Genomic DNA, 18,878 nt, shown 5'->3' with positions numbered 1-18,878 from the left:
ATCCAAAAAATCTTTTAATATTCGTTTTAAAAAATTCTCCTCGAAAAGCAAGCAAATGGTATTCCATTCGGGTACTTGGTTGCAGATTTCCGGATATGATTTGGTGGGAACAACGATAGTCTTAGGAGGCTTACAATCGGTCTACACGTGTGAAGTTACCTGCTACTTTACACCATACACATTTAACATTTACATCATTCAGAAAACAACTCATGATATGCACATAACACTTACACTATACACTATACATTTGTTTACGATTTAACGTTGGCAATAAAACTTAAATATAATTATACTCTGATGTGACCTAGGTTCCGGCAGAAAATCAGTGCTTTGGTCGAAAGAGCGAAGCGTATAACTGAGCCGAGACCCTTTTGTCCTGCTGCAACGCACACAGTTGTATTCTGTACTTTTATTTTTTACTATTGTTTGTTTGTTTTTTTTCTGTCTTTTATTCATTTTATTGCTGTCTCTTTTTATTATGTTGCGATTAATTTGTGTGTCTTCTGTAATCTGTATATTGTGTGTGTTTGCAGTTTGCCAAATAAATGATTTATCTATCTATCTATCTAAATAAATAAAACAAATAATGTTGTGTTTGTCGGACTATAGCTAGCTCTTTAAGGCTCCCCACAGACAGTCTTAAAAATTCATAATCTTAAAAAAAACTTGTATGCAATCTGACAGTTCAGATCTGTCAGTGTCTTGTCAGTGTCAGTTTGAACTGTCAGATTGCATACAAGAGATTATGAATTTTTAAGACTGTCTGTAGGGAGCCTATGACAGAAGCTAAAGCTAGGAACAAACTACGCGGACGTCCGTTAAATATAATAAACGAATAAAATTACACATAACCGTGCAAACTATCGATCGACGGACGCGGACGTGGCCTTGAGCGCATGGACGTCCGATCGAAATCTGGCTCGCTGGATGTTTTGTTCCGTGCACACTGATCGGTCGCGGTCGCGGTCGATTTACGACGGACGTCCGCGTAGTATGTTCCTAGCTTAATGTGTTTTCGAACGTCCCGCAACGATAAACGCATGACGTTTGGAAATGCCCATTTTTAATCTGTGGTAACTATATAAAGACAACACCCACTGCGGAATAAAATAAATTCATTTACAACGCGATCGGTGTCCGTTGGACCTGCTGTGAAGCAGGAGCGAGATTTTACAACACGCGATTACAATTTAAGTGTATTGTGCAAATATGTTTTAGTGCCTTACTATAATTTTGATTGGATTATACGTGTGTGAATAGTGAAAGTGTGAAATTAACCTTATCAAAATGAGTGCCAAAAGAGTGATTGAATCCACGAAGGTTCCCGTGCAGGAGAGCGCAGATTCCGGTTATCTGTCTGGGCCCATTAGCGGAGGATTGGATTCAGAGGCCTTATCAGGTCCTATTTCTGAAGAACTCCGTCATCCCGAAGATGTGTCGAGTCCTCAGTCGTCGACACTGTTGAGTTCAGATAAAACTGAAATGGACTCTGGTGTTCTGACGGAGGGACCTTGCGATGAGCTTGGCAGCACGGAGTTAGATTATAAAGTAGGGGAGCTTCAGGCGGAAATGCAGAAATGCGATATTGATAGTCCACCTGAGGTTAATGTTAGCCCTCCCTCAATACCAGAACACTTGCAAATACCCCTTGCCAAAGTTTTCCAACAGGATGCAGATGGTGACAAGTAAGTATTTGCCTATATAAACTTATAAAAATGATTATTTTTCTTAGATGTTGTCGGGAAGCATTGACTCTCTCTGTTTATAATAAAATTTTAGATGTATCATTGTAAAGAAAGGGATTGATATATGAACACATCTCTGTGGCTTTGTGACCTCTAGCTTTTGACATATAAATAGTTTTATCATATTCCATTCCTTGGGATAAGCTGTTGTTTATGTGTGTTTGCTTGTATTATGACAATTATTCACTCTTAGTTAAAGAACATGATGTACCTATTCTTATTAGAATGGAAAACAATGAAATATAACCTAAAATTATAATAACTATGCCACTAAAATACTTCATCCAAGCTTCAACCTAAAATATATTGTTTAAACTTTTTATAATTTGTGGCTTTCTGTTTCTATTCTCAGTCCTTGTTGTTTAATGAGTAACAAAGGTTCCAAATAAAATAAAAAACAGAATAAATGCTTCTAGGACTCGGGAGGATAAGTGGCAGCTTGAGAAATCCACTAATAATAAGTTTTTAAACACTACAACTCCTAATGTAATATAACATAGTAAATAGAGTTAGGGGTATTGCTATTTTATTCTTTTGAAACTAGTATACACCAGAGTAGTAGTAGACACCAGAAGCAATATTTGGCCAGCTAGTAATAAATATGATAACTATGTTTGATATTATAGAGCAACTATAACATCACAGTTTTGATGTAATTGCCAATTTTCTTTAGTACAGTCAGCTGCAGAGAAAAGTAAACCTTGTTGCATACAAATTTGTATGCAGGGGGGTCTACTTTTCTCTGCAGCTGACTGTACAGAACTATATTTTAAATTATGTAATAAGTTACTGCTTACTTTTCTGCAGATATGTCTGGTTTGCCTTGGCCAATAATAACTACCATTTTACTTCTAAAACTGGAACCAATAGCATAAAGGGTACATATATCAAAAATGTTTTGCATTCTTTTACAATTAAATAAAATTTAACAAAATCACATGTGTGAACATAAATATTAGTTTCAAGGAACTTAATTATAATATGACACACCATGCTATGAGTAATCATTATTAATAGTATTATTCTTTTCCCAGCGTATTGCACATCACAGCTGTTCACGGCTGCAAAGTGAGAACAGCACTGCTCATCAGACTTGCGCCGCACCCATCATGGCTTGACATCACAAATGACTATGGCCACACAGCACTACACCTAGCCGTGATGAGCGGACATGCCATCATTGCCAGAATGCTTGTCAAGGCGGGTGCCTCCTTCGCCATCAGAGACCACATGGGAGAGACGCCACTACACACAGCAGTAAAATCTGGGAAACGAGACTGCTTACTTGCACTCTTAGACCCTGTACCTGACCGTAAAGACCAGAAGGCTGTGTTGAACCAAACAAATTATCATGGTGAGTAGTATAAAGTTATGTAGTTACTACCAGAAATCCCATCCAAAAAAGTATGTATTATGGTTAACAACTGAAATTTCAAAGGCGCCCCTGCATTTCAAAGTCAACTTGACTTAAATAATTTACATTACATTAATAACTAGAATAATCAGCATCTACTTTTGCTTTACCAATGAAATTATTCTAATTCTAAGCAGTGTCTAGACAGCCTTTTAATAGGTACACTGACATCATAAACAAAATGCAGAATTGGTTGATTGATAACCACATGTACTAAACATTTACATAAAGTATAACAATATATTATTAAAGTGCTATGAAATAAATCCATTAATTTCTTTAACTAAAACAGAACAAATAACATAAATAATAATTAAAAATGTAGGTAGCTATATAGTTTCCTTCAAAAAGATTGATTGGTGAAAGTAATAACATTTTATAAAAAGTAAACATTACGTCGAGAATGTTCTATTCTACACCATTAAATTCAATGTAATTCGTCATCTAAAAGCTCCTTACATGGTCGTTGCACCGTTTGATTCACTGAGTAAAAACCCGAGGTTTTTCCGATACTGCTAGACGTTGATTCAAGACAACACATGTTTTTCTTGGTTTTCACGTTTCTAAAACTATTAGGTACGAGTTTTGGAAACGTTGAAGTCAAGAAAAACATGTGTGACGTTTGTAAAACTATTAAGTAAATCTCACCCGAAGTTAATATCCTAAAAATTGTTAAGAGCTTTGTTATAGTTTAGAAGAATTTACAAGTAGGTAAAGACTGATTTGGTTTTTGCTTCCAAAATATTTTACCCGTCATATGTTGCATATTTGATTTTTATCGTTCGTTGTCGCTTGCAGCGCCATCAGAGGTCACGCCCTCGCGATAGTGGTCGTACACATAACACGGGAGCTATGTTTGTTTTTGTCTCGCCAATACTTCTAGATAGAGACGCGAGGTACCATTTAATTACTAGGCAATTAGGTACATTATTCACATAAGGATGATTATTTAATTTTTACCAGGTTCTAAATACGTCAATAAAAGTGCGTCCATATCTGTCTGTAACACCACGACACCTATCACAAACCTATTTCCTGCGATGACCTCACTTATACATATATAAATATGGATATAACCATAATGTATACCTCCTTTGGTGTTTATCAAGACATCGCCCTCAGGCTAATTTACACATGCGTATTTATGATATTTTGCGTCTTTTGATGTCTATCATTTTAAAAAAATCGAAAGAGGACAAAAGTGTCTTGATGGAGACCTTATGATCAAATATAAATGTATGCCTACATATTTGATATCAGTGACATTATGAATAGAACGATTGAAACATGATTGAAAGGTTGTCCATCCGGACCTTGAGCATTCACACGATGATCGGCTCAGAAAAAATACGGAAGCACACTAGGATCTGTTATGAATTGAATTGTCTGAATGCATGAAACCTGTTTACTGAGGATACTACGACACGATTAGATTGTTTACGTGTGAACGTACTTGGTGACGTGGCCCAAGGTCTATTACGTCACCAGCCTTGCAGACGTTACTCGGTGACCGCCATGAACCAAGGCTCTTTGCATATCAGACTATTTCGACTCGGAGGGCCAATCTCTCCTGCGATCAAATCATACTAGACAAAGAAAACAATTGTATTGTTTTGTAAATATCTTTTTTATCTAACGACCTAGGTTTTAGGAATTCCCAAACCAAATAGTATTATAAAGAGATTAGTTTCTGTCAAAATATTTTAAATCGCCGTAGAAACCCAAAGTGTTATTCAATGTCCTCGCAATAACCGAAATATAAATCGTCATTTGCATAAATGGGTTTACCCAAAGATCGAGATAGTTCCTAAGATGATCGCGGAATTTTAATAAGTAAGGTAAAGGTGCGAATGTGTGGGCCCCTTGGGACCGGTCCAAGCCAGTGTCAGACGCGCAATTTGGGTATTTCCAGCATCGTTTGACCGCTCGCGTAACCATTTGGCGAGTGAAAGCCTTCCGTTCTCACAGCCAAAAACCAAAAAGCCTTTCACCGTAAAATTGTGACGGAGATACGACCGTTTCAGCCTGAGCGCACCCACACGCTGGGATACCCCGGCTATTGTTCCATTGAGAGAGCGTTACGTGTGTCGGTACATGTACGAGCTATCTAGGTTGCATTGCGAGAGGGTTTTCCCATGCGTTATCATGTTGCTTTGTAGGAAACCCCAGTCAACCGCAAAATACCACGTGTTAAGAACAAGGCAAAATATTGGTTGTACCATGGGAGTAAGTGGACTATGTAAAAGCTTCTGGAAATCCCATATAAGCCGATCGCCCGCTCTTCGTACCTTCACGCCCCACAGCTTTCTAACATTTCTAACATTATGTACCCATATTATATTATACAATCGATGTCAGTAGAAAGATTTTATATTCTTACGAAATTTTGATTACTTTCTATTGTTATAGAGATCACCGTGTTATCTAAGGCAATGACCTAGCTTCTTATCAAAATTATTTTCTAAAACGACTAACTTCCTAGAATGAATATAATTATGAACACGATTCTAATGGCTGATTGGCTTGATCGATTAATAATGTAGTTTTTGACGTCACGTATATCCTATCTATAGATATTTATTCAAGTTTTGTTAATACATATATACAGTAATCTTAAATCATTCACCATGGCCTAAACAAACAGTTTGACAGTTTCAATTGGTGTTATTTTTACATTATTATCTTAAAATATGGATTATTACCAATTTGCTAAATGTTTGTGCCTCTTTCACATTCATCCTTTTTAAACTTGGAAGGGACGGGCAATCCCCACATCTTCAACGAACCTTTTATTACCCCTTGTCACGCCAACAATCTCATTTCATAATACCTTTGAGGTAAACAATAGTTTTCGAAACGGCGCTCCTCGTTGCCGCGTATCTTGTCCGTTTGTAGGACGCTGGGTTTCCCAGTCTCGGGTTTTCCAATGTCAAACACCCCGTATGTGTATTTTAAAACAAGAATTCTTTCACGTACGTCTTCACTGACATTATCGAATTTGAGATTTAAAGGATACGGATCGTAAATTGATTGTACAACTAGTGTTATTTAGTCATCTTTGTTTACAGCTTACGTGACTTCTGTTTGTCTTTTTTCATGGTATTAATTTATCCTATTGGATAGTGAATCAACACTTTGACCCAAGTTAAACGGAAACGGAAATTCCAAGGTGTTTTGCAATGCATCCAAATTCTTGGTATGGCATTTTGCGGCCGGGATCCCCGGCGCCGGTGTCATAATTCCAGATTTCCCTCTAATGCTTCGGGCTTACCCAAATACCTGCCTTAACGATTATGATTATGACCATCGTTCTACTTAATTACTTGCGAGTGCGCTCTGCTAAAGTGCGTCACAGATCAATTGCTATTTGTAATTAATATTGCTAGCAGCTTCCATGAACTTGCTACTCGTTTCCTGGTAAACAAACAACTCGATACCATAAAATTTTCCATCACAAGTCCATTAAACCGGACTCGTCGCAATCTGCATACGGAAACAGTGAAAATAATGATTGCCATATTTGGCGCGGTGCGTCGCGCGCGCACCTCGCCGGGCCACAGTCCACATAGCTTGGAAAACCCCAGCTTGCGTAGCTGTACCTGCCCCCTCGCCGCGTCTCGCCACCTATAATCTATACATAGTATCGCAGCGGTCACGTCTACGTTGCGTTGCTCAATGAGTACCGCATTTAACATTAGCACAATCAAACTATGCGTACTTTTCTAACGAGATCGTGCCTTCTGGTTCATGCAAAAAATGTAGAATATTCATAATTCACACATACAGACCTCTCCAAGCATAATGTCACATGACTATTTAATAAATAACGTTTTTGTGTAACAAGTGACGTAATTGTAGACCTATCTTCAGTGTGAATTGTATGTTTTTGTGTGCCAGTAGCGACTCTATGCTATGTCACTCGAAGGTGCCTGGCAAAGTGCGCATAAAACTGCAAATACTGCTATCAGTTAGGGTTTCCCTCAAGGTTGAATGCACTATCAACATTGACGTTCGTAGGTAGTAAAAATAAATAAAAACTTATTATAGAATGTATTGTATTTAGCAGTGACCGGTCTCCATTCGTCCGCTTGTCTATTCTAGTCCTCTTTATAACTTGGATTTCGGCCAACGTTATTGGATGACGCAGAAAAGCTGGTAAATACACAGCAGGCATTATTTAAAGTTCGAAAACTTGTGGATTTGAATCTTGTTCCATGTATAATAGAATTTATTCTTCGTACAAATTGTTTTAACTTATCTTCTAATAGTTACATAAGTGAAATGTAGGTCACATGTAGTCCCCAGCTTTTAGATTTCACGTAATAAAAACCTACAAGCTATAATACTTCATGTTCTCAAATGAAATGAGGCTGTAATATGTTCGGGTAAATCTGTCCTTAAGCAATATTCGCATGGGACAGTCTGAAAAGCGAGCCGCCGTGTTTATTTCCTTTGCGGGTGTTTTCTCAGTATAAATAGACGTAGTAGCCAGTCATCCGTGACCACGAGGTTACGAAATAGATGGCGAATCAAATTCTTAACTGGATATCGGTGTAATTGAGATCACCGATTGAGATCGGAAACGTTATCAAACACATGCGGGTATTCCACAGATTAATTAAATTTGTTGGAATCAGATAACTGTTTTGGGTGGTGTCAATAATCGTGCGATATCTTATCGTAACGCAAGACCCTGTGTGGTAGTACCGCAGTGATTTATCATGTCATGATGTCATTCCAGCTGTCTAGTGTCCACCTTAGCTCTGCCGATATTATTTAGAAGCATTTGGTTGTATTGCGTTTAATATATTGTACTGCAAATAATTGTTTTATATATATATTTTGCTTGTTTCAGGTCAAGCTTGCGTGCACATCGCAGCCAAAAGGGGAGACATAGAAATGCTGCAAACTCTCGTAATCTACGGTGCCGACATTAACGCCAAGGTGAGTTCCGTGACGCACGTAGACGTACACATTCCTGATTAAACCATTACCGTGATTAGCTTTTATTGATCACTAATTACGGCAGCTGCAATTGATTATGTATAGAAGTTATTTTTACGTTGCCTGCGTTTTTGTTTATTGTAAGTTCGATTATATCAGAATTACCTACTAATTTACTTCGGTGAATTGGTGACTATTTAAAAAGATACACGTATCGTTATTATTGAAGCAAAGTATCATAAATAGAACATATTTGGACCTAAATATTTCATACGCGAGAAAGACATAAGTCAGACGACAATTTATATTCACAATTATCGGCTTACGGTATGGAAACAGAATTAGTTACCAAGGCCTGCTATATCCAGAGCTTGCAAAGAATATCTTCAGCATTCGCAGCTGACATCATCCAAATATTTATCTCGTATTGTATTAACTATCGCTAGTTCTCTAGGAAACGCGCATAGTGACAGAATACTGAACAAAACACGATTGTTTGGCATTGAGTAGGTTTTCCTTCGGAAAACCCGCTCTAATCTGATACTGATAAGTGATAACGATACCGGGTTTTTTACTTCCACACCAACTAGATTTCTTTGGGGGTGTTCATGATAACAGGTGTCCTTGACTTGCTCTTACTTGTAAACAGCATATCACTGTGAAATGAAGTTCAAAATTAGGTGAGAAATAAATGTTCCCTGTGCCTTATAAGGGTCAAGCCGACTCGATGGTAATTAATACGTGCCTATACGATACGAACACTTATTTTATCCTTGTTTGCATATTACATAGGTGGGAACTACTCTTGCTTGACATTAGGAAAATCCAATGCGGTCGAAAGCTTCCAGCAATTACAACGGCAATATAATTAATTAAAATAACGACTCGTGAACAATTGCTAAGTGCTTTCCAAATTGCTTCTTGATTCGTGGTAATTTTAATGTCGTTCAAATGTTGACTTAACGAGCGAATTTATTACGTGAACGTTACGAGTTCTTTACAAAGTTTTTAACGATAGATACGTACTAAGCTTTGAAGACCGTTTCCTTTCTATTTCGTAATACTTTACCTATACGAAGCCACTTGTGGCAGATGACAGCTTCTGACGCAACAGCAACAACATGCAATAAGGGATTAAAAAGAGTCCCCTTTTAAAATCCTGAATTTAGTTTATATGTAAAAGTATTCCTTTAAATTAATAAAATATGTTGTCTCATCCAGGACGGCAGCTCAGGTTGGACACCGCTGCACATCGCGGCTCGGTCCGGCAACCAGGCCGTGTCTCAGTACCTGCTGGAGCGGTGCCCCAAGGTGTGGAAGTACGCTTCCGACTACGCCGGACGCACGCCCATGCGCCTGTCGCGCCGCACGTCCGTACACGACTACTTCGTGAAGGCGTACAAGCATGATGATGACGAGGATTACACGAGTGATGAGGTGAGTTGACCTCAATATTCGCCTTATTTTTGCCAAAATAAGTTCCATACACAGATGTCATATATACCATAGATCAAGCAAACGTATCTACTTAGCGTGTCAAATGAACTCAGTGAAATCCACTGAGTTGTCCGTCTTTACTCGCAGCTTGCAGCTTTCGGGCGTCAATTTTTGTAAGTTGAAGTCAACCAAAACATAAAAAATGCCTCGTTATGTGATATTCAATTGCAACAACACAAAAATTATGAACAATCAAGAGCCTGAGACATATTTAAAATTACAGGCAAGAATCAACTTCAGTACAAAATTTGACACGCTCGGCCCCTATACAAATATATGAATTTGTTTCTTCTATCTAAATTAAGTTCTGTGGTTCCATATAACGGCAAGTGCCTTATCAGTATTTGTACAATCGACTTCTACATCTACATACTTACGCGTTCGAAAACATCTAGTTTTCGTACTCATAATAATGTAAAAATTTTTTGTTCACGTGACTAAGATGTGTTTACATAAACTAGACTGTAAATAAAAACGTGAAAAGCAAACCGGCTCTTTTGTATGGCTTATTTTTGATGTTAGCAACTTATTCAATGATTCTTCTTCTCTACTTTGTCCTTGTCTCAGATTGATTGGTGGAGATTAATCTTAAGCCCGCCATTTGTATTTTTTATTCTGATCTAATACATAAATAATACAACATGGCGTACTATTCCCGATCGTTTCCATTTTTATATCATATCAGTGAGCCAATGTCACTAATGTACATTTGTTTGCCCACAGGACGATGGCGATGACTTTATGGAGCTACACAAGTCGCAGCCGGTGGCGGTGTGACGTCATTAAGTAAACAACATTGAACGCGACCGAGCGCTTACGTTATTGTTACGTTAGACTGAAGGGGTGGCCCGTTCACGACAACGCCCAAGCGTGCAATCTAAACGTTCAATTGTGTTACCACTTGAAGAATAAGCCTAAAGAAATTATCTTATCATTCTATTCAGACTATTGTGGCTTATCATTTAACGCTAAATTATCCCGATAACTTTTAAATTGTGTCTACCTAAATGGGATTAAAGCAATTTGAGTCTGAATTGAATTAATCCTTCCATTTTATGGTGTCAAGTGAAAAGATAATTGTGTATTTATTTAAATTTAAGTTTGCTAAACGCAAACTGTGATATTAGAGTTCCGTAGATCCCTTATAGGAGCCCGTCCGTCTGTCTAGTCTATGTCGTTAGTTAGTCTGAGAATGGATGGTGTGAGTGACGCGTAGACAAGCGTACAATTATTTAATTAACCCACCAAATTCGTTGGCTATGCGTTGACGATACTTCCTGTTTGTCATAGTTCGAATTTATATTTTAAATAGTATAATTGTATGGATTTAACTTTCCTGCCGATTGGCTAACACATGTCTTCCATAATATTTTGTGAAGACATGTAGTTAGACTTGTTACTAATGAGCCTACGTTGTTATCATTTTGTTTCAACGGGTGTGACGAGATTCGTTGCTGACGCTGACTGACTTCAAACGGAACTGTCTACCGACTATCGTACTGTCAGTTGTGATAGACATTTGTCCAAGCAGAATTAGATCTACCATGCGGCAATGATGGTCAACTTTTTTTATAGAAATTATATAAATGTCAAAATCTAACCTCAAATACTTGTTATTATATGAAGTAATACATCAGATCAGCGCCGGTACCGGTATCTGAAATAGTCAATCATTTGTTTCTATGTTAATGGTATGTTTATGAGTGTAAATTATTGTAAATAGTAAAATAAACGTGACAACTGTTTCTGAAACATGTTTTTGTCTTGCTCTAACTTTCGTTCGAAAGGAGAAGTGAAGGCTAATAGACCCATATGCCCCACATAATATATTTATACATACACACATATTTAATGTTTGAATGTTGCTTCGTGAGCGGTGCACCCATAGTCATTGCGACAATAACATAAGTTTAAACATCTTGTACAGTTTCAGAAGTGAGAATCTGTGTTATTGATCATATCTCGAATAAAGTATTGAATTTTTTACCTTAAACTTTACTATTGGTGCTTCAATTTACTCAGACTTAAGGTGAAATAATATACTAATAAAAAATAATCTTTTTTTTCGAGCTATGATGTTAAGTCATCAATTCGTACTCATACCCTCTTGCCACCAAATGTATTGTTTCAATGGAATGTCTACTTCATTTATAAACAAATGAAGTAGCGTTATTTTTGCCTTTAAAATAGTTCGGACGAATTGTACAAAATACGACTAGGGTCTAAATTCCCTAGCAAAAATTTCATAAGGATGGCGGCACGAGGATACATATTTTACAGATGGGTGAATCAACTTTTTCTTGTCTGTTATTGCCATGGTTACGATCTCCTGAGTCTCGCTGGTTTTATGCAAAAATATGCTACTTAAACTATGAAAACATGCATTTTTCTGGTGTTAACAAGCCTTTTTCTTCATTAGCCACCTACAAACATGGACTGCATGCATGCTTGCATAATTTCAGTAGCATAATTTTTCATAAAACCAGCGTGACTCAGGGGGCCGTAACCATGGCAATAACAGGCAAGAAAAAGTTGATTCACCCAGGTATCAAGGACCATGTCACTGACTTGAAGCGAGTAAACAGAAGCCGTACTAATAAGCATTACATACACAGCGCCGGCCCGTGCACTCGATCAGGGTAGAGCGAGTTTGAGTTTTGGCGCCCTTGGGATGAAGTTTCACTATGTAGGAAAATTAATCGCGAGCGTAGCGAGCGCGAAATTTTTTTTCATAGTAATGCCATGCCGTAAGCGCTGGTGGCCTAGCGGTAAGAGCGTGCGACTTTCGATCCGGAGGTCGCGGGTTCGAACCCGGCTCGTACCAATGAGTTTTTCTGAACTTATTTGATATTTGCCAGTCACTTTTCGGTGAAGGAAAACATCGTGAGGAAACCGGACTAATTCCAATAAGGCCTAGTTACCCTTCGGGTTGGAAGGTCAGATGGCAGTCGCTTTCGTATAAAACTAGTGCCTACGCCAAATCTTGGGATTAGTTGTCAATGCGGACCCCAGGCTTCCATGAGCCGTGGCAAATGCCGGGATAACGTAAGGAGGATGATGATGCCGTAATTTGAAGATTAACGCAATACAGAATTTATGGATTTCATCATACAGAGTACGAAAGGGACAAATGGTTGAACAGGTTGAACTTTCGTAGTCGCTCCCTAGTATAGTTACGTGTGGCTGAACGTGGATATCATGTTCATAAAATAACAAACAAAATGGAGCACTATAGTGGCCAAGTCAGGAAAGCAGATTCGGAATTTGTCCTAACTAAAAAAGAAGAAAATTATGAATTATAAGCGCGAGCGAAGCGAGCGCGAATTTTTTTCCTATTGACCTGATTTATTAAGACAACCCGCCAGCGGGGAATCCGCGACCTTTCAAGCTTTCATCGTCTGCAGAGCTGCGGTCTTTGACATATTTTGGGGCATTTTGACTTCACAGGGCGCCTAATATGTTCGGGAACATACTTTTAGGCCTTATATTTCGCCATCACTATTATTTTTATAATTGCGGACTCAATCGTCACCGTCGGGATGCCCATTTCGGTATTTTGCCACTAAGTGATCTGAGTGCTTTGAAGTTCGCTCACCATCTGCTGTGACTCACAAAATTGCGCCTCTCTGAGACGTTTTGCGCCTTTGGCTTTATGAGGAACTCCGCTTTAGACTATCGGGTAGACTCATATTTTTGCATTTGGATAGCGACGTAACTTTGCCGTTCCCCGCACAACAATGTGGTTCGTCAAGGGCTAGAATCCTCCTTTTACGGCGCCCTAGCAACAGCGCCCTTATGAATGGCAATGTGGTGCAACTTTCCACTTAATCTGAATTACAAATCTAGATTTTCAATAGGTGGATTCATTTTCGACTCCTCTAGCCATTTTGTGATATGTGCGCCCCCACGCAACGTATATTTTTTTGTATGAATTTTCTACATTCTCGATTTTGGCGCCCCTTTACCATGTGGCGCCTAGAGCGGCCGCTCCACTCGCTCTACCCTTAATCCGGCCCTGCTTTTCCATCGAATGGGCTGGCCAACAAAATTGAAACTAATCAAAAGTAATTTAAATACAATGTCACAAATTAAATTGAAAGACTTGCCAACTCAAGAGATAACGTGGACTGATATCTACTGGCCTGTATACTATATAGTATATCTTACATAGTTTCTCAAGTCTGAGCTACAAACTTAGAAATGCATAACTTGTGGGTAGGTAAACAAAGAGCAATACAGGAGCAATTCGCTGTAGCTGTGTACGATTGAATTACTACCTATATTTCATTCGCGGGGCAAACAGAATAAGCTAACTATTAATAATTTTACATACAAAATCACTAACTGTTTCTAGGTACATATATAAGCGTTTAGTTTATTATGCATTGCCCCTGGTTGATGTTTGTTTACCGTTACACTGAACAGATCCTGATATAACAGAAATACTTAAAGCTCGGCCACACGTGCGCGTTTTGAGAGCCTAGGCGGAGCGTCAGCGGAGCGCAATGATGGCGTTGCGCCGGACGTTGTGCCCAGCGGACGCCGGCGGGAACTAACGAGCGCAGAATGCGCGCGCATTCAAAACGTTTTATATTTGGCGGAGGCTTTAAAGAATTTTAACAGTGCCGTTATGTGCCATGGTACTTACCTATCACAGTCGTGTAATATACCTAAACATTTGCTATGTAAAATATAGTTCAAGCTCTTTTGAGGCCCCTTAAAGTAAATACAAGGTGTAAATAAATACGAAGAAAATTCCTCAAAAATATTGGAACGCCTTGTCAGAATCCGACCGAGTCTGATGGCCATTTGCCTTCCATCATGATTGATTCTGATTCCTGTTAGTCGGTATACCTAGTAACTATTACCCATAGGGCCACCCTACATTAGCGTCTTTTGGGCGTTTACACTGCGATAGAAAATATATAGGTAAGTAGGTACGTAGTGTCGATGCGAAGGTGCGCCAAGCGTCAACCAGAGTTGGCTAAACGCCGACACTCTAGTGACGCTGGTGTGGGGATTTCCATACGTTTGTTTGTTTATAAATGTTTCTATTTTTCTAAATATATATATGTATAAAAATTGTATTGAACAATTACAACAAATAAATATATGGTATTTATTAGATACTCGTATAGTCGTTTCATTTCTCTAATAAAATTAAGAAATTCTACCAAACACAATCCATCCGACAACTACTTATTTGTCGAACGGCCACTGATAGTGGTTCGTCTATAGAAATTACCGCCATCGACGTAATCGCGTGTCAAACAGTAACAAGGTAATTCTTAATGAATGGTAATTGACTCCATGTGAAAATTAGTTCAACTATTATCAATGGAAATCCGTTTTCATTTAACTAGGCAAAACAATAGAACTGTGGTGTTCGAGCAACGGACACAACAGTGAAACCTGTCTACATAGTACAATATACATACTCACATCACACGTGCAGGCTGTTGCTTACAATGTATTTACCGAGTGTACGGTCAACCAATTTGAATCCTAGGATGCTCTAACCCTGTCTTATTAACACCGTGTTCTATGTGTCATTAGAAATCACATTAACGTTTATTGTGCAAAGGTTCTACAGTGGTCTAGGGTTCAAATGGGTTGACTGTACCTACCTCAATATCGCTTTGTGTATGTAGGGAAAACCAGAACGATACGTTTCGGAAAAAAATCTTTTCGGTTGTGTTGTGTTCGCAAAATAACTGCAGTTTTGTTCAGAGACATACTATGCATCACAAGAATAAAAGCTCAAGAAAAAAATACCTACACAGGTGGGAAAGTGTCACAACAGACTGCCTTATCGTGAATTAAATCAAATATACCTAATAGATACAACTTCAATGAACCTTAAGTCACATGCTTAACCCTTAAATGCATGAATTTTTCTTTTAACGAGATATTATATGTGATAGACAATGGTTTTCTGACTCTTGGAAAAATAATTAAAAAAAATAATATCGATTTTAATACTAAATCAGTGTTAGAAGTTAAATAGGCTAAAACTTATTTATATAAATACTTATATAATTATTGGTAAGTTTTATTTGTAAAGTTTTACTACTATTAGAAAGGTACACTATTTGTGAAATTCTCAGGATAAAATGTTTAAACATAAACTAATTACTAACTCCGAAAAAATCTGCCTAAATCACATACTAGAAATCGTCATCGTCCTGTTTTTTCACACTTTTCCACCATTTCATCTTTATCCTTAAATAATGAATAGTAAATCATTATATTATTAAATTTATTTAATTATTTATTAAATAATAATAAATACTGAATAAGAATGAAGCTATAAATGTAATTTTGGATAGCTACATATTGAGTCATAGGCCATCAAATATATGATGCATATATATATCACCATACATTTAAGGGTTAAATATGCTTACAACAAAAACTATGTTTTTTATGAAATAGGCAGCAAACGAGCCGCCTACGCCTGATGGGATACGCTAACGCTACGCTATCAAAACGCTTTATGTGTGTCGGAGGCTTACTTACTGTCTACCCACTTAACACAGTTAAATGTAGTTTACGAGTAGATAGCGAAGGTAACATACTAACTTGAACCAAAACTATATAAAACTGATATAGTGTACGAAGACCTTTACTAAGCTAAGAGGGAGAAATAAAACTATAGAATACTTAGAACAGTTCAGTATATTTTCGGAATCTCGAATTAATAATCTTATTAATTATACGTACAGTCAACCAATTTTAATGTTAGGCCACTCCAGAACCCTTTCTTATTGACACTGTGTTTTATTTGCCATAGAAGTCACTTTGACGTTTACTGTGAAAAGGTTCTACAGATTGTAATTGGTTGACCGTACATGAATTACAAGTGCAATCGAACATTAAGCGCCGTATCAGGTACATAACAAGCAAAACAAGGTGCTTATTGCCCCGCATCGTTGCAATGACGTCAAATCAATGCGTACGATCATTGTCAACATAAGTAACGCTGATGCAATATTCTCAATGTCAGGGTAAACTATACAAATGTAGATTACTACATTAAGATGCTACGGGAGCGAAAATGCTAAAATGGAAAGGAATCCCCCTTTCAATTTGGCAATTTCAGTTAAATATACTAGAGTAGTGTTATTGACTACATTTATCGAAAAAAAAAATGTCCATTAAGAACAACTCGGTTAAAAGATATTCAAAAAAATCTTTAAAATCGAGGTTTCCGCTCTCGACTGTTTCCTCCTTCAAAACTTAATCAATCGGAACGAAATTTGAGAATCTGAATGACAATGAAATAATCTGTGTCGGACGGTTTAGCTTTTTTGGCTAATTGTTACCAATCTTGAGTATCACACCTTTTTTTGCGCCACAATGAAAAAGGACGTTTTTGGGAATTTTTGATTGGCTCTAGCGTCTTTAAAAAGCAGAATATCAAAAAAATCAAAACGGTCCGACACAGATAAAAATAACAATCTGTGTTGAAAAAATCATTGCTCCATCTTCAAAAACAAGGGAGGAAATAGTCGAGAGCGTTTGTATGGAGAAATGATCCCTCCTGTATCGTCTTAATTGGTTCCTTTCGCCAACTGGTGATTTTATAAAAGTAGGAGCGAGTGAAGGTAGGTACTACTAAAAGTTCTAAGGGCCAAAAATTTTGTAGTTTACCCTGTAATTTAAAAATTTTGTATAACGATCATTTGCTAATTTAGTTAAGTTATTTGTGATGATATTTATAACTAGGTAAAATCTACAACAGTCAATGCCTTATGTTATGATCAACACTCTAACAGGCAAGTAATCTGCCAAATGTTACAAAAATGTTCAGACTATACAAAAAGGCAAGTTTTCTTAATTTAGTTATTGTTAGCAACATTCACAAATGTTCGAACGCGGGTTTTAACAAAGCATGAGAGGCGGATTTAAGATGGCACTTGCAACATGTCGTAAAACAATGCTATATGTACTTACGCATTTATGTGATGTCAAAATATAGATAAACTCTCTCACCTCTTGAGCAGATAAACGGATTATTCTGTTTTGCGTAGAATAAGAGCCAAACAAAGTTGACAGCGACGTAGATAGGGCAGCCATCAATTGATAGAAGTTTGATGTTTAAAAAAACTATTGCACAATATGTGCTATCAGAATCGTTGTTAACTTGGCTTGGCCTGAGTCTAACTATGCAATATGAGTGAATCAACTTTATGACCGACAGTTTTGAGTGTCTTTGGCGTTATTCAACATGTATCTGGAGTAGGGATGTAACGGAGCTCTGCTTCTGCTTCCGTTTCTGCGGTACTTCCGTTTTGTTTTACACATCCGCTTCGGTTCCGGTTCTGTTATTTTTCAAACGGAAGTTATAGCGGATGTCGAAACCTAGCGCGACGGTGGGACATGAGCGGCGTACATCAAAGGCCAACAGGTTTATACCTGTCATTCGCTCATCTCTCCGCTGCCACGTGTTGCGATACTAAATATCAATCGCTTCATTCGATTTTCGCGCCAATATTTTGTCCTGTCCACCTAGTTCTGTAGCAAGTGAACAACTATTCAGTGGTGCAGGGCTTATATCACGATCCCCTTAGAAGCAGACTGCAGGAAGATAAAGCTGCCAAGCTTTTGTTTATTAAATACAATTTACCTACCTACTTCATTTAGAATCACTTCATTTAATTTAAAAATTTAATTGTGTGCTAACAATTACACATATAACTTTAACTGGTTAGTTTTGGATTGTATTATACCTAACGGGTAACTTTTCTTTCCGTTTTTAAAACCATTTACGGCATAAAAAAGGTTGATTATTCTTATTATGTGATTTTAGTGAGTAAACAACTAAGGTGTTTTTAATTTTTGGATTATATAAGTAATATTCCAAGCCCATTCTTAGTTCATAAACACCTAAAAGTTCTAGGTAATTTAGTTATTTTTGGTTTTGGTTTACCTATGTGGTATTTTTCTTTTCATTTTTAACATCTATAAGTTCCGCTTCTGCTTCCGTTAAACTAAATTCTAAACTTCTGCTTCTGCTTCCGCTTCCGCTTCCGTTAAAAGCACTTCCGTTACATCCCTGATCTGGAGTTACCAAAAAATAAAACTTCTAATAAATGAGGTCCCGTTTATTGGGTTTTACGGTTAGGGTCTTGAATGTTTTCACATACCTACACCATAAAGTGAAAAGTATAAAATCCATTATTTAAGCGTGAAATTTTACAACGAAGTTTAAAATTTGCGGACACATTTGAGTCTGAGAGAGTATGCGGCTTTACATTCATCGGTAAAGGTTA

The 18,878-nt window shown here is 37.6% G+C and overlaps 1 protein-coding gene across 1 annotated transcript; it reads left to right on the top strand.

Annotated features, from left to right (window-relative positions):
• The first annotated feature begins 1,107 nt into the window (after positions 1-1,107).
• Positions 1,108-11,355, top strand: LOC125227252 (NF-kappa-B inhibitor cactus). Its single transcript, XM_048131515.1, has 5 exons — positions 1,108-1,688; positions 2,783-3,102; positions 8,018-8,106; positions 9,328-9,543; positions 10,327-11,355. Exons 1-5 carry the CDS (start codon positions 1,291-1,293, stop codon positions 10,378-10,380), a joined length of 1,077 nt encoding a protein of 358 aa, XP_047987472.1. The 5' UTR covers positions 1,108-1,290; the 3' UTR covers positions 10,381-11,355.
• Positions 11,356-18,878: the final 7,523 nt, after the last annotated feature.

Source organism: Leguminivora glycinivorella, chromosome 1 (assembly GCF_023078275.1).
Source record: "Leguminivora glycinivorella isolate SPB_JAAS2020 chromosome 1, LegGlyc_1.1, whole genome shotgun sequence".
Taxonomy (NCBI): Eukaryota; Metazoa; Arthropoda; class Insecta; order Lepidoptera; family Tortricidae; genus Leguminivora; species Leguminivora glycinivorella.
This window is presented reverse-complemented; position numbering and strand designations above follow the sequence as displayed.

Bases quoted from the DNA above. Each gene is read 5' to 3' on its own strand.
- LOC125227252 (XM_048131515.1), top strand. From the start codon at position 1,291: ATGAGTGCCAAAAGAGTGATTGAATCCACGAAGGTTCCCGTGCAGGAG. The intron at 1,689-2,782 runs GTAAGTATTTGC...TTCTTTTCCCAG, and splicing joins CAGGATGCAGATGGTGACAA to CGTATTGCACATCACAGCTG. The intron at 9,544-10,326 runs GTGAGTTGACCT...GTTTGCCCACAG, and splicing joins AGGATTACACGAGTGATGAG to GACGATGGCGATGACTTTAT.